Source organism: Phaethon lepturus, unplaced genomic scaffold (assembly GCF_000687285.1).
Source record: "Phaethon lepturus isolate BGI_N335 unplaced genomic scaffold, ASM68728v1 scaffold34851, whole genome shotgun sequence".
Classification (NCBI taxonomy): domain Eukaryota; kingdom Metazoa; phylum Chordata; class Aves; order Phaethontiformes; family Phaethontidae; genus Phaethon; species Phaethon lepturus.
In genome coordinates this window covers 9,651-21,987 of record NW_010519061.1, presented here as the reverse complement: position 1 = coordinate 21,987, position 12,337 = coordinate 9,651, and the positions used below count along the sequence as shown (strand labels likewise).

Here is a 12,337-nt window from a genome sequence, read left to right as displayed (position 1 = left end):
AAACTCAAGTGACTAGGGCCCCAGGCAGCCTCATCTGACTTCAGAGTTGACTGTTTTCTGCAGAGATTGTACCAGCTCATCTCTAGAGGTCCCTTTCAAGCTAAATTATGCTGGGATTCTCAACATATTTTGGAGGATTGAGGGTTCTGGTAGTGAAGTAGCCTGTCAGATGCAACCTAGAACGGTGTATGTGTATACAAATTTTAACCTCTGTCTCTTTTAAAAAGTCAGATACTTTGGAGCATCCTAACATGGTGTGGGAAGTGAAGACAAATCAAATGCCTAATGCAGTACAGAAACTCCTTCTGGTAGTGGACAAGAGAACTTCAGGGATGAATGAGTCACTGGAGTTGCTGAAGTGTAATGAAAATCTGCCCTCTTCTCCTGGATATGCATCCTGTGATGAACACATGGAACTTGGTAAATAATACGACCTTTTCAGAAGCAGCCAAATTCTTAAGTTTGTAGCAGTTTTCTTATAGTGAAATTACTGGAAGCTGACTGAATGAGATTACTGATTTTTAACTTAAGTAAGGCAGAGAATATGGCAGTGAATTGTGACATCTGAGGATCTTATTTTGCAGTCACACTTCCCTGTAACCCATATCCAGTTCTGACACACTGGCCTGTTGACTTAAATGTGTTCTTGAACTCAATGCTACAAATTTCTGCTCCTGATCTCCAGAGGAGCTTTTTTTGGCACAAGAGTAACAAACACAAAGCTCAAGAGCTCCTCCTGAAGGGAAATTATGCTGCTTTAAATCAGCTGCAAATAGATATTCTGGGCTTCAGTTCTCACACATTGGAGAAAAATAGCATGTATATTGGGAAGTATTGATATAATCAGTGAAATATTAACATATTTAATTGAAGTCATGTAGTGATTAAGAAAAAGGATGGTTGCTTGAGAGCATGTAACACAGACTTTTGTTAACAAGCTGGGCACTCTTCTGCTACTCTGTGTAATGTGAAACATGTAGCTTATTGATAGGAATTCACCCCTACCAGGCTGTATACCCATTTTTAATGACTTCTGAGTTACTTAATTCCAGTTCCCTGGTGGAAACCTGGAAAACTTTTACCTCGTACAGCCCCTGATGTTGATAATTTTTAGTGTCACACCTGCTAGGACAGATTAATTTACTTGCCCTTTGTTGAATGTTTTCGTATTTTAGTGAAGCATGATGCTACTTTTGTATAATTCTGTGGTACAATTCTGTGTCAGTCAGTAGTCAGTCTAGTAAAAACTTCAAAACCACATGTACATTTTTATCTAGTTACTTAATGTTTTCTTAAATTGCTTGTATGACTGTATAGTAGACTAGAGATGTGATTATTTCTGTGGCCATTTTGTCAATATTATAAACAGGGTTTGTGAAATGTTGGTAATTGTGATGAGAAAATAAAATTAGTTACTTCATTGTAGATCCTTTTTGATTTTTATTTGCAAGATTTGGTGTCAACTAGAATATATAAGTGGATATAATTATGGTAATTTGTGCATTTATTTGTAGATGATCTTCCTGAACTACAGGCTGTGCAGACAGATTCTACCCCACCTGCACTTTTTCAGCTCGGTGCCGATGTTTCACATCAGGAATGTTCAAGGCCTTCATGGAGCCAACATACCTCAAACAGTGATTCAGAAAGTGCTTATTCCTGTGAGAATGGGGTGAACTGGTTGACAGAATTAGCAAATATAGCCACAAGTCCTCAGAGTCCTTTGATGCAGTGCTCTTTTTATAACAGGTACTGACATTCATTTCAATTTTGAACTCTCAGATTTATAGTATTTTGTCTCCAGAAACATTTCCTTCACTCCTCATACCCTCTGACTTTGAACTGGAGCCCTATTTTTGATCTTTGTAAATAGTAACTTTATTCTTCTACGGAAGATTGCACAGGATTAGTTTCAGAGCCTGTTGCAAAAGCTGCTTAATTGCCAGCCACGAATGAGGTAGGATGGTATAAGGACATTACCTAACCCACAGAAGGCTCAGGAATTACAGGCATTTACTTCATGTGAAGTAGCAGATGAAAAATTAAGATGAATTTGTTGCTTTAAATTCTTAATACTTACTAGTGCACTGACTTCAGGTGTTTTGTTTTTTTTTTTGAAAGAGGTAATTGGAAATCTAATGCAATGTAGTTTGTATTGGTACTGTTTCAGATTTGTGATCTGTAAATTTCATAAGCCTGTGAGAAGCAATGTGGGATCTTAGAAATTTCTGGGCTTTACCTTTTATTTGGTCTTAGATTTATAACAACGAAATTAAATGCAGTAGTGTTAACAGTAATGTAGTTGGGTTTTAATCATTACGACAGAGTAGTTGTCTTTACGTGCTCTAAGAATGGGGTATTCACCTCAAGATACTTGTAAAAACTTGAGCACTGTGACAAGCAGATGTTGATGTGGAGTTACTGTCATTTGCATGGTATATAGAAGCTATGCGGGAGTTATGCTAAAAACTCCCTTTGTCTGAGCTTGCACCCTTTAATCATCCCATTTGAATACTGGTGTGTGGGAAGTTTACTTGGTATTCAGCTCACACCAACAAAGATTTGTTAAATAAAAGCATTTTAGAGTAATGGCATCCAAGTCTTGTGTTGTCTTAATCTGAGATATTTCAAAATACATTTTTTCTATTGTAGATCATCTCCTGTTCACATAATAGCTACCAGCAAAAGTTTACATTCCTATGCACGTCCGCCACCAGGATCCTCAAAGAATGATCCTAACTTCTCCAGGAATGATTTGGATGAAACACCAGTCAGACATGAAAGGGTGAGTTGTTCTGAAACATTTCTAAAATAAAGAAGCATGAGTAATGGGTTAAGCTTTTGAAAAGAGAGGCTAGTTTAAAAAAATCATCTGTTTAGTTCTAATTCCATTTCTGTTTAAGCTAGATTTTCTGTTACTTTTCTTCTTAGCAGGCACAGTAGGCTTCTAGTGCTACATCACAGAGTCTACATTTTGGTGAAGAGATCACATTCTAACAAAGCTCTGTTCCTCTTGTAGTTCCTTCTATAGCAAGCTTTAAAAAATTCTATTAACTTGCTTGCTGTCTCGAAAAGGAAATACAGAACCATCTCCGTTTAGACACACAAAAACTGTCAGTCCTGCTTCTCCCTTTGCTGTATATTAATTTGTGTATGAAACTTGTCTGTTAAAGACATGGAGTGATTTATCCCAGTGATTTATCTAGAACTGACTTGGCCCTACAGCTTTCCAGTAATTTGACCATAGAGTGACATGCACTTTGAGTAGTTGTGTGAGTGACCAAGGAGTGATAGCTTGTAAAGTGCTTATACCTAAGCATAAGATAAACCATAGGTACGTGAATGAATCTCGGAGAACAAAACCCAAAAATTTCAGGATGACACATTTCAAGAAAAGGAGATGAAAATACTCCATTCACATTTACTGCATGCCTTGAATCTTTGTCTTCATGTTACATTCCTAACAGTATTAAAAGGCAGAATGGTGACACAGATACAAATTAGAGAATGTGTCTAAAGACATAAAACAGCAAAACAAAAGCCCTAAAATCTTCTGCAGTAAAATATCAATGCCATTTTGCTTTTTTTAATAGGCGAATAGCGAATCAGAATCTGGCATTTTCTGCATGTCATCACTTTCAGATGATGATGATTTAGGATGGTGCCATTCCTGGCCCTCAACTGTTTGGCATTGTTTTCTGAAAGGTAAAATAACACATATCCACTATTAAGTATTTTTTTTGTCTTGTCTTTTTTTTCCTTTTTTTTTAACATAACGCTAATGCTTTTTTTTTTTTTTCCTTGAAAAAATCTATTAGGTTCTCGTTTGTGCTTTCATAAAGGACGCAATAAAGAGTGGCAGGATGTTGAAGATTTTGCAAGATCTGAAAGCTGTGGAAAAGAGGAAAATCTCCCAGCAAGTCCTTACAAGGTAGCTGTTAGTTCTAGTAAATTAATGTCAATACTTGTAGCAAATACTTAGTTTCTTACGTTATCCCTGTGCCTTTAATTACTGTCTTAGGAAGACAGGTTTATACTGAACTTCTCTAGAGCCGATCAGTGTACTATTTGAGTATCTTGCTATCAGGCGATTGAACTGAATTCATTTAGGTATGTTTTGAATGTTATATTTATTCATTTTTTATATCGTCTTTATTGAGAACACTTAGAATGTTGGTATTTTTTAATATAATGTAAGATGATGACTATACACCTATAGCATACACAGGCATATACCTTTCTTGAGGGGGAAATTTTGAACTGTATGTACGTTTACAGGGCTACGGTTCTGATGGTTTGAAGTTGATTTCTCATGAAGAAAGCATTTCCTGTGGTGAGTCAGTGCTGAAGTTGACTTTTGATCCCGGCACAGTGGAAGATGGCTTGCTTACAGTAGAATGCAGACTCGATCATCCTTTTTATGTTAAAAATAAAGGTATGAAATACTACAAGTATACTTGGTTGTATATTAAATATTGTTAGAAAATGGATGCAGATTTTATTGGCGTCCCATGTTGCTCAAGACAGATAAAAGCAGTGTTGTAGAATCAATTTACTACCTTTGTAAAGAAATCCAGAATTTGAACAAACAAAACTGTAAAGCTACAGAAATACTGCATATCTCATAAGGAAAGATTTAGTCAAGTATATAAATGGAGTTCAGGAAAACAGAAAAATTGGGGGGAGAAAGGAGAGCTGCAAATAAGGGAGGCTTTTCTCACTTGCTACATGGAACTTCTGATTAAAGTTTCCTGGTTTTGATTACTTTTTTTACTAGAATGAGGTTTTACTTGAGATAAAAATAAGCTATGTGCAGTAAGAATTCCCTGAGTAAATGTTTCTGATTTTTCTTTTGGGTGAAAGAAACTACATCAGAACATTTTTATAAAATGATATAATTTAAAGATGTAGGATTGCTCCAGTTAAGAACTAGAGAGATTGTCTGGCCGTTTGTCTAATTTAACTCTTTACCACTTCAGGTTGGTCATCTTTTTATCCAAGCTTGACTGTGGTACAGCATGGCATTCCATGCTGTGAAATGCATCTTGGAGATCTGTGTCTACCTCCTGGACACCCTGATGCCATTAACTTTGATGATTCAGGTGTTTTTGATACATTTAAAAGGTAATTTTTGGATAAAGTGGCCTCAGTGGTTTTTGTATTTAATGAGTAGGCACCTTAAGTCTACAAGGATTTGAAGCATTATGTAGAGCAAAGAGAGAATACTTTTGGTAATATGAGATAAATGAGAGGGAAAAATGAAGACTGAATACTAGGAAAGCTGTGTAATGATGTACTCTGCTAAACTGCAAAGTAGTATCTTGGAGAGAAATAACTTTTCAGCCCCTGTTTATGATAGTTTAAGCCAGATTAGATAAAGCAGTAAAAATATATATATATTATATATATAAATTCTTCAGGTAAAGTGGGTTATGTTTGAAAAACCTAGTACAGTTTTTCCACAATAGTATGTCTGCCAGCTGTTAACTTGTGCTTCATATGCAGCTATGTATCTGAATTATCTGAGTAGTTTCTTAGTAAATAGTGCATGTGCTATGGCTTTAGAATACAATACTTTCATAATTAGGTTTTTTTAATGTATTCTGCTTTTTGTGATTCTTTTCTAATATATCAAACTTGTCTAACTTCCAAGTTTCATTAACTTTGAGGTTTGCCTTGCTTTGAGCAAGAGGTTTAACCAGATAACCTTCAGAGGTCCTGTCTAACATAAATTATTCTAAGATTCTAAGGAAATAGTATTCCTCATAAAGATTTTTCCATACTATTTTGAGATTTCTAAATTAAGTAGAATCCATCTTCTCCTATGATTTTTAGCTTCTTTATTGCATCTGTTTTTGGTCCAGTTGCTTTTTGGTTTTTTACAATGGAAAAAATTGAATTTAAAATGCTGTTTTCAGTTCAAGCCTTAGGAGCTCTGCTATGATTTCAGTCAGGGGTAGAGAGCAAGTTCAGATTGCTTGTCTTCACTCATTTGCTGTCTGTTTTTTTTCTTCTTATTAACTCCTCTTTTGAACTGCATATGTAGAGAGCTGTTACAATCATTATATTTACATCTTACTGAAAAAATTGGGCCTGTGTCTCCTTACTCATCCTGCAGCTTAGCTGAATACTGTCTGGACACTTCAAACTTCTTGTCTCTCTGAGCAGAAGGGAGTAAGTCACTGAGAAAGAAGCATGCAGCAGCAGCTGTGGTTAAGAGGACAGAAGAATTAAAAAAAAAAAAACAAAATTCTGTTGCTGTGTTATGGGAAGGAGATTAGGAATAGGAAGGGCACTGGACTGTTTGTAGAACAGAGTTCCTTTTTCCTTGTGAACTTGCCTGCAAGGATGTCGGCCTTATCCCTTCTTTGTTGCTTTTTACTTTTTTAAGGGATTTTTGAGACAACCGATCGGGTTCCATCCTTGCTTTTGGTTCCATCCCACAGATAGGGGCTGGACAACCACTGGTAGCATTTCCTTGCTAGGAGTTCTACTTCGTATTTGGAAAAAAAGCTCTTCAAAGCCCTTATCTTTTCCATAAATTATGCAACTATAGCCACATCAAACAGTGAGCGAGTGGAGCCTCAGAGTTATATATATTTATGTTTATTTTGTGGTGGTAACTTAATGTTTTAGATTTATGATCGAGTAGCACCTTTACAAGTGTATTTTCCCCATATGGCATGCTAAAGACAGTATTCCCAGATGGATCTGCACACACCTGGAGATGATAACAAATAGTTATGTGCAATTAAACTTTCTCTGTAGTGGCTAGAGGTTAATTGTAGTTGTTGGTCACAAAAAATTACAACAGTTTATAGTATTTGGAGATCTAAACTGTATGGAAACGACTAATCTAAACTGTTGAAGTACCTTGAAATGCCAAGGAGTCTCAGATCTTTGTCACTAGAGGGCAGACGATTGTCAGCTTTGAATCAAATAGTATGCAACATCACGGGTCTTCAAACAATTTCTTAGTCTCAGTGGAAGTTTTGTCTGTAAAACAATATGTATTTGACTGCCTAGAGAAGTTATTTATAAAATAGTGTATATGATATAATTTCTTTCAATATAGTGGTTTCATATTTGTAATTAATACATATTTGCAAGTGAACTCAACTCTTCCCACATCGGTCGTCCCTTTCAGTACTTAATCATTCACTGACTAGATTTGATTTATGGTAAGGACAGAAGCAGAAAGAAAGAAGCTTATTTCAAAAGACGATGAAATTTGAAGACAGTGTGTACTTAATTTATATGCAGTTGGGGATACATGCAGTTATATGGGGAGTTGATTGTACACAGGAGATCTTGCAAAGTTGCAGTCCACCATCACATTGAAAAAACTATTAATTAATCTGCCAGAGTTTTGTGGTGGTTTTTTTTTTTTCCCCGCACTGACATCTGCATCAAGCACAAATCGTGTCACACAAAAGAGACCAGAATACTAGAAATGTAGTACAGATGAAAAGTAAACAGCAATTTTATATGAAAATTACTTGATCATTTTATGATATGTCTTTTTTTTGTAGTTACGATTTTACACCCATGGATTCCTCTGCAGTTTATGTGCTAAGCAGTATGGCTCGCCAGCGTCGCGCTTCTCTGTCTTGTGGAGGATCAAACAGTCAAGATGCTGAGAGATCAGAATGCAGTAGTAAAAACTGTGTGCCTACTGCATCGTCACATCTTTCCTCCAGTTCTTTGTACAGCAAAGCTGGCAAAAGCCACAGCTCAGGGACTGCAAGTACTGTGAGTGCCACTTCTCCAAACAAGTGCAAAAGACCAATGAATGCCTTCATGCTTTTTGCCAAAAAATACAGAGTTGAATATACTCAGATGTATCCAGGGAAGGACAACAGGTAATGGTAGAACATTGTAGTTTTGTTATTACTAGTGAGCTAGCAGAATATCTGTCCCACCTTTAAATTTAAGTGGAATGAATTTTGTGTTTGAAATAATGTGTGTGTATGTTGTTTTAAGAACAAGTTTTGAAGGATGCTGACACAAAGTTTAATTTATGGGCAGACTTCAAATATTTACAGTACTCGGTAAATTTGACACAAGCCATTTTTTGCAAACCTACCTTCTGAGAAAGCATTTGGGTAAAGCAACTGACATATGTATATATATGTCACAGATATGCAACAGTCTTTGTTTACACTGATGAGAAATGTTCATGGGGAAGAAGGTACCCAGCTCTCTTGCTCACGTGTTGTGATGGAAAAAGGGAATCTCTGATTCTTCTAAGACTTGACATCATATTGCAAATTGTTCAGTGAAGTTACTATCATTTATTCTCAGTCTGTATATCATATTAAATTATAGAGTACTGATTGTTAGGGTGTCTGAACGATCTTAATCCCAACAGTACATTGCTAAATTTTGCTTGTGCTAAAGGTGTTGAACAATCTGGTGAAACTTGCAGGAAGGGTCGTATGACCGTGTCTTTGGGGGAGGGTTCTTTCTTAGTTTGTTCTTACCTATATGCACTTTCACGTCTAAACATTTTTATATAAAGATGGCCATTATATGTGTTTTAAATAATATTTTATGCTAATTGTGCATATGTAAATGTAAACTAAAACACATGAACATGCACTGATGTTGTTATGAGATTTTTTTATGTATATAACATGAAAACTGTTACTGTAAAAATTGCATTGTCACATAAAAATTCTAGTACTAAGTCTGGTAAAAACCAAAGGTGACAGGCCTTTGAGAAGCTTTTTGCTATTTCATAATGTTCTCATAAGGAGGCTGTAACTGGTGTTGAGAAATAAAATCCTACCGTACAAATAACCCATCCTTAAACCCCAGCCAGTCTTGTGTGCCCTGGCAGTGACGTTCTGTAATGTTTATAGTAATTTCAGGGAAGCAGATCTGCTGCCTTCAAATTCATTGCAACTATCGATGAGAAATGGAACAGAATGTCAGCGAGGAAAGTTTATGATGGTTACAGATTGAATTTAAAATGCTGATTTTCAAATTGATGCAGTGAACTGCAGCTGCAGCTGGATGGATGTGAAAAGGAGTTGAGTATTTCAGTGAGCAGGTTTACCCTGAAGGACAGTGATGACAAAGTTACAAGTAAGCTTCAGAATGCGCTGCTCAGTGTCCCGTTTGGAAGGTGGTGCATTTGGATGCAGTTTCTTGGCATCCATAAAACGTCGTACAGAAGAAGTCATAAGAGGTAGTGATAATTGATTTTAGAGGCATTCAGCTACTGTTACTTGAGTGTTGCTGGGGCATTTATTAATTTAGCTGTTCAGAGGCAGCTTTCATGTTTGTTAAATGCATGATTACCAAGAAGATCCTGTGCTTGGTTACATATAGCACCCATTTCTATACACTGGAGTTACTATGTTTGCTACAGTTACTTTATTTTTCGTAATGCATTGTAGGAAAGGACAGAACTTCAGGTATTCTACTTAAATGGTCTGTCCTGAGACAAAGTAGCTCAAGCCACGTCAACAAGATAGCAAGCTGTAAATGTTCAAAACACAAGTCAGCATTCACATGATATTTAAAAACAGTGTGGACCGTAAGATCTTACTTGAGAAACTGGATAGTCTCAGTGTAACCATAGTTGGACTCGATTGTGCGTTCAGAAATACTTGAATAATTTGAGTAGTGTACATTGTAAAGCTGAAGAAAATCACCTAAACTATTATGAGCATTTGTTCACGCTGAACGTAATTATTGAGTAAACTTGAGACATTCTCAACTACTGTTTGACAGTTTCTTTTGAATTAACTGCAGTATAAGGGATTGCATCCGGCGCATTAGTCTATTGCTGAAATGTTGTCAAGTGTCGTGCCAGCATTTTAAGAGGACAAAGGCAGCGTACAGAGCACTGCGAAGTTCCGATGAGGTCAAGGGCACATAGGGCAGTGATGCAGTAGGGTCAATTTTTTCTTACTTGTTTCTGGTTAGGAGAATTAGGTCTCTTCTGTCAGGAAATTTCTCTCTACACATCTTTTTTTCAGTCTCAGTGGTTTGCTTGTAGAAATATTTCCGTGGAGAAATGGAGCATTTGTCTCTGCATTAGATTTTCAGGCTTTTTAAAACATGCAGATCTGTACTCACTTTCAGTGCCTCAGAGCAGTTTTGTCTCTGGAGGTATAAAATACATATGTATTTTTGCATTTGAAATACAAATTTCAAAGTACATTTTTATTTGGAAATGCAATGGCTTTTTCAGCACACCTGCTCTCTCTGGGTCACCATGTTCTTTCCTGGGGGTATGAGTGACCCAGTACAAACTGGTGACCAAAACCAGACGGGTTTCTGGTGCTGTTGATTTACCTCTGCCAAAACATGAAAAATCAGCTAATTGAACTGGAGTGTGTTTACTTCTGATGACAGACCAAAGATAACGGTTCCTCATATGGATAGAAAACCAGAGATTCCACTGCCAAAGAGACAGGCTGTGCAAGTGGGTTTGATGTTGATGGGATCTGGTTGCAGTTTGAGGAGTTTGCTCTAAGGAGTCACCAGAGCGTGTGACGGCGCAGGCTTAACGGCAGCCCCAGTGGAATTCTTGCTCTGGTCTCCGAGTGGTCTGCAGCTCGTGGAAGCCTGAGCGGTACCATTACGTGATCTTGCAGGATTAAAATCCATTTTCTTAGTATGGTGCAGAAAAGCCTTCAGAATTGCTGTAAGTGAAACGCTGTGGAAATGGCTGATGATACTCTGCTCTTCTTGATTCTGTTAGAAAGTCTGTGAATAGCTTTGCTGCCAGCAGGGAACTTCTTCATATGATAAAAGCAAAGTGGTTAGTTGTGTACACTTTTTTCTTAAAGCTGGTCATAGAACTTTCATCACTGTAATCTGAAGCCAAAGCATACCTACTCAGTAGTTTAGCAATTACTGATAAAAGAGCTGTTGTTTAGAGATTTTTTCATTCAGCTAAAGGATGGAGTTAAAGCTTTTATGGAATATTGATCCAACATTTGGGAGTGCAGTTAAGCGATATGGCGTGATAATATGGAGAAATGCTGTCCAAAAGACATCAAGTTTGTAAGGAGCAGGAAAAGCAATTCATTCAGCTTCTGGAAATGATGCAAGGTGTGTTAGAACAAATGGTTTCTTTTGCATAGGAACGGGAACTTACCAGTATGTTCCGCCCACTTGTGTTCTCCCCAGCAGGGATTAAAGGTGGAGGAAGCTACATGCATCTACTAAATAGGCATGGGGGTTTGCAGTTAATCAAATATTTGTTTGGCTGAGGTCATATTCAGATCATTGCCCTAATTATTAGAGAACATGCTTGCAGCAAATCTGTCATATGATCTAGTAGGAAAGTAGAGCAAAACAAATGTGAGTTACCATTTGGTGGTGGTTTAACATCCCTATTTTGCTGGTTTATGCAAGTTGCTGTGTATTCAAATGCACACCCTTTGAAATGGTGGAATGTGCACTGACCCATGCTCAGCTAACACACAAGTCTCATCTGTTTAGCTGTTAAAAGAAGTATGAGGAGGTAACCAGAAACATGATTGGTTTTTAAAAAAAATTGTAAAGATACAGTTGATGTCTTTTGTGTCTGTTATTTCCACATTTAGCTTTTGTCTCCTTTTTAAAGTGCTGAGATAAAAAAGAAAAAAACAAGGGTATTTATTAACACCCTGCCTGACCATACTGTAAACATTTATTTTGCAGAGCCATAAGTGTGATACTCGGTGACAGGTGGAAGAAAATGAAAAATGAAGAAAGGCGGATGTACACACTAGAAGCCAAGGCCTTGGCGGAAGAACAGAAACGTTTAAATCCTGACTGTTGGAAACGAAAACGAACAAATTCTGTATGTTTGTGAAGCAGTCTTTTTCATTGTGCTGTTAAATGCATTCATACAGTAGCTACAGTGGTTTTTCTTCAGGAGAAACTGCTGTCTACTTCTTTCTTGGTAGCACAGACTTTCATGTTACTCCCCTGTGTTGTGTAATCTGCTTTTGGACGGTTGGCAGGAGACAGATCAGGAGAGGGTCTGTCTCTGAATATTTTATGGGAGTTCTCTGAATTCTGTTGGACTGTAACTGAGCATGCTTGTGAAAAGCAGAGGAAGGTCCTTTTATTTGAAGTAACTTGAGTTCATAATGTTGTACCTAAATTACATCTGTCTGTTCCCCTCAGAAACAAACTTGACGAAATCCTTCTCTGTTGTGATTCAGTCTCCTTTTTCCTCAGTAAAAGGTTTTTCTTTACCGATTTCCATCTTTTTTTCTGGATAATTTATATCAGCATATATGAAGTTATTGAGAGCAAATTAATTTTTTTCCCATTAATCCCTTTCATTTATTACTCTGTTTTAATTGTAAAATAAATACAATAGATT

The 12,337-nt window shown here is 36.9% G+C and overlaps 1 protein-coding gene across 1 annotated transcript in view; it reads left to right on the top strand.

Annotated features, from left to right (window-relative positions):
- Positions 1 to 202: 202 nt before the first annotated feature.
- HBP1 (HMG-box transcription factor 1) overlaps positions 203 to 12,337 on the top strand; it is a 13,431-nt gene continuing 1,296 nt past the window's right edge. Inside the window, exons 1-9 of the mRNA XM_010296928.1 lie at positions 203 to 420; positions 1,515 to 1,749; positions 2,653 to 2,785; positions 3,594 to 3,705; positions 3,819 to 3,931; positions 4,279 to 4,435; positions 4,980 to 5,124; positions 7,533 to 7,862; positions 11,665 to 11,806. Coding sequence (XP_010295230.1) covers positions 252 to 420; positions 1,515 to 1,749; positions 2,653 to 2,785; positions 3,594 to 3,705; positions 3,819 to 3,931; positions 4,279 to 4,435; positions 4,980 to 5,124; positions 7,533 to 7,862; positions 11,665 to 11,806 — 1,536 coding nt within the window. The 5' untranslated portion in view covers positions 203 to 251. The remainder of the gene's footprint in view (positions 421 to 1,514; positions 1,750 to 2,652; positions 2,786 to 3,593; positions 3,706 to 3,818; positions 3,932 to 4,278; positions 4,436 to 4,979; positions 5,125 to 7,532; positions 7,863 to 11,664; positions 11,807 to 12,337) is intronic.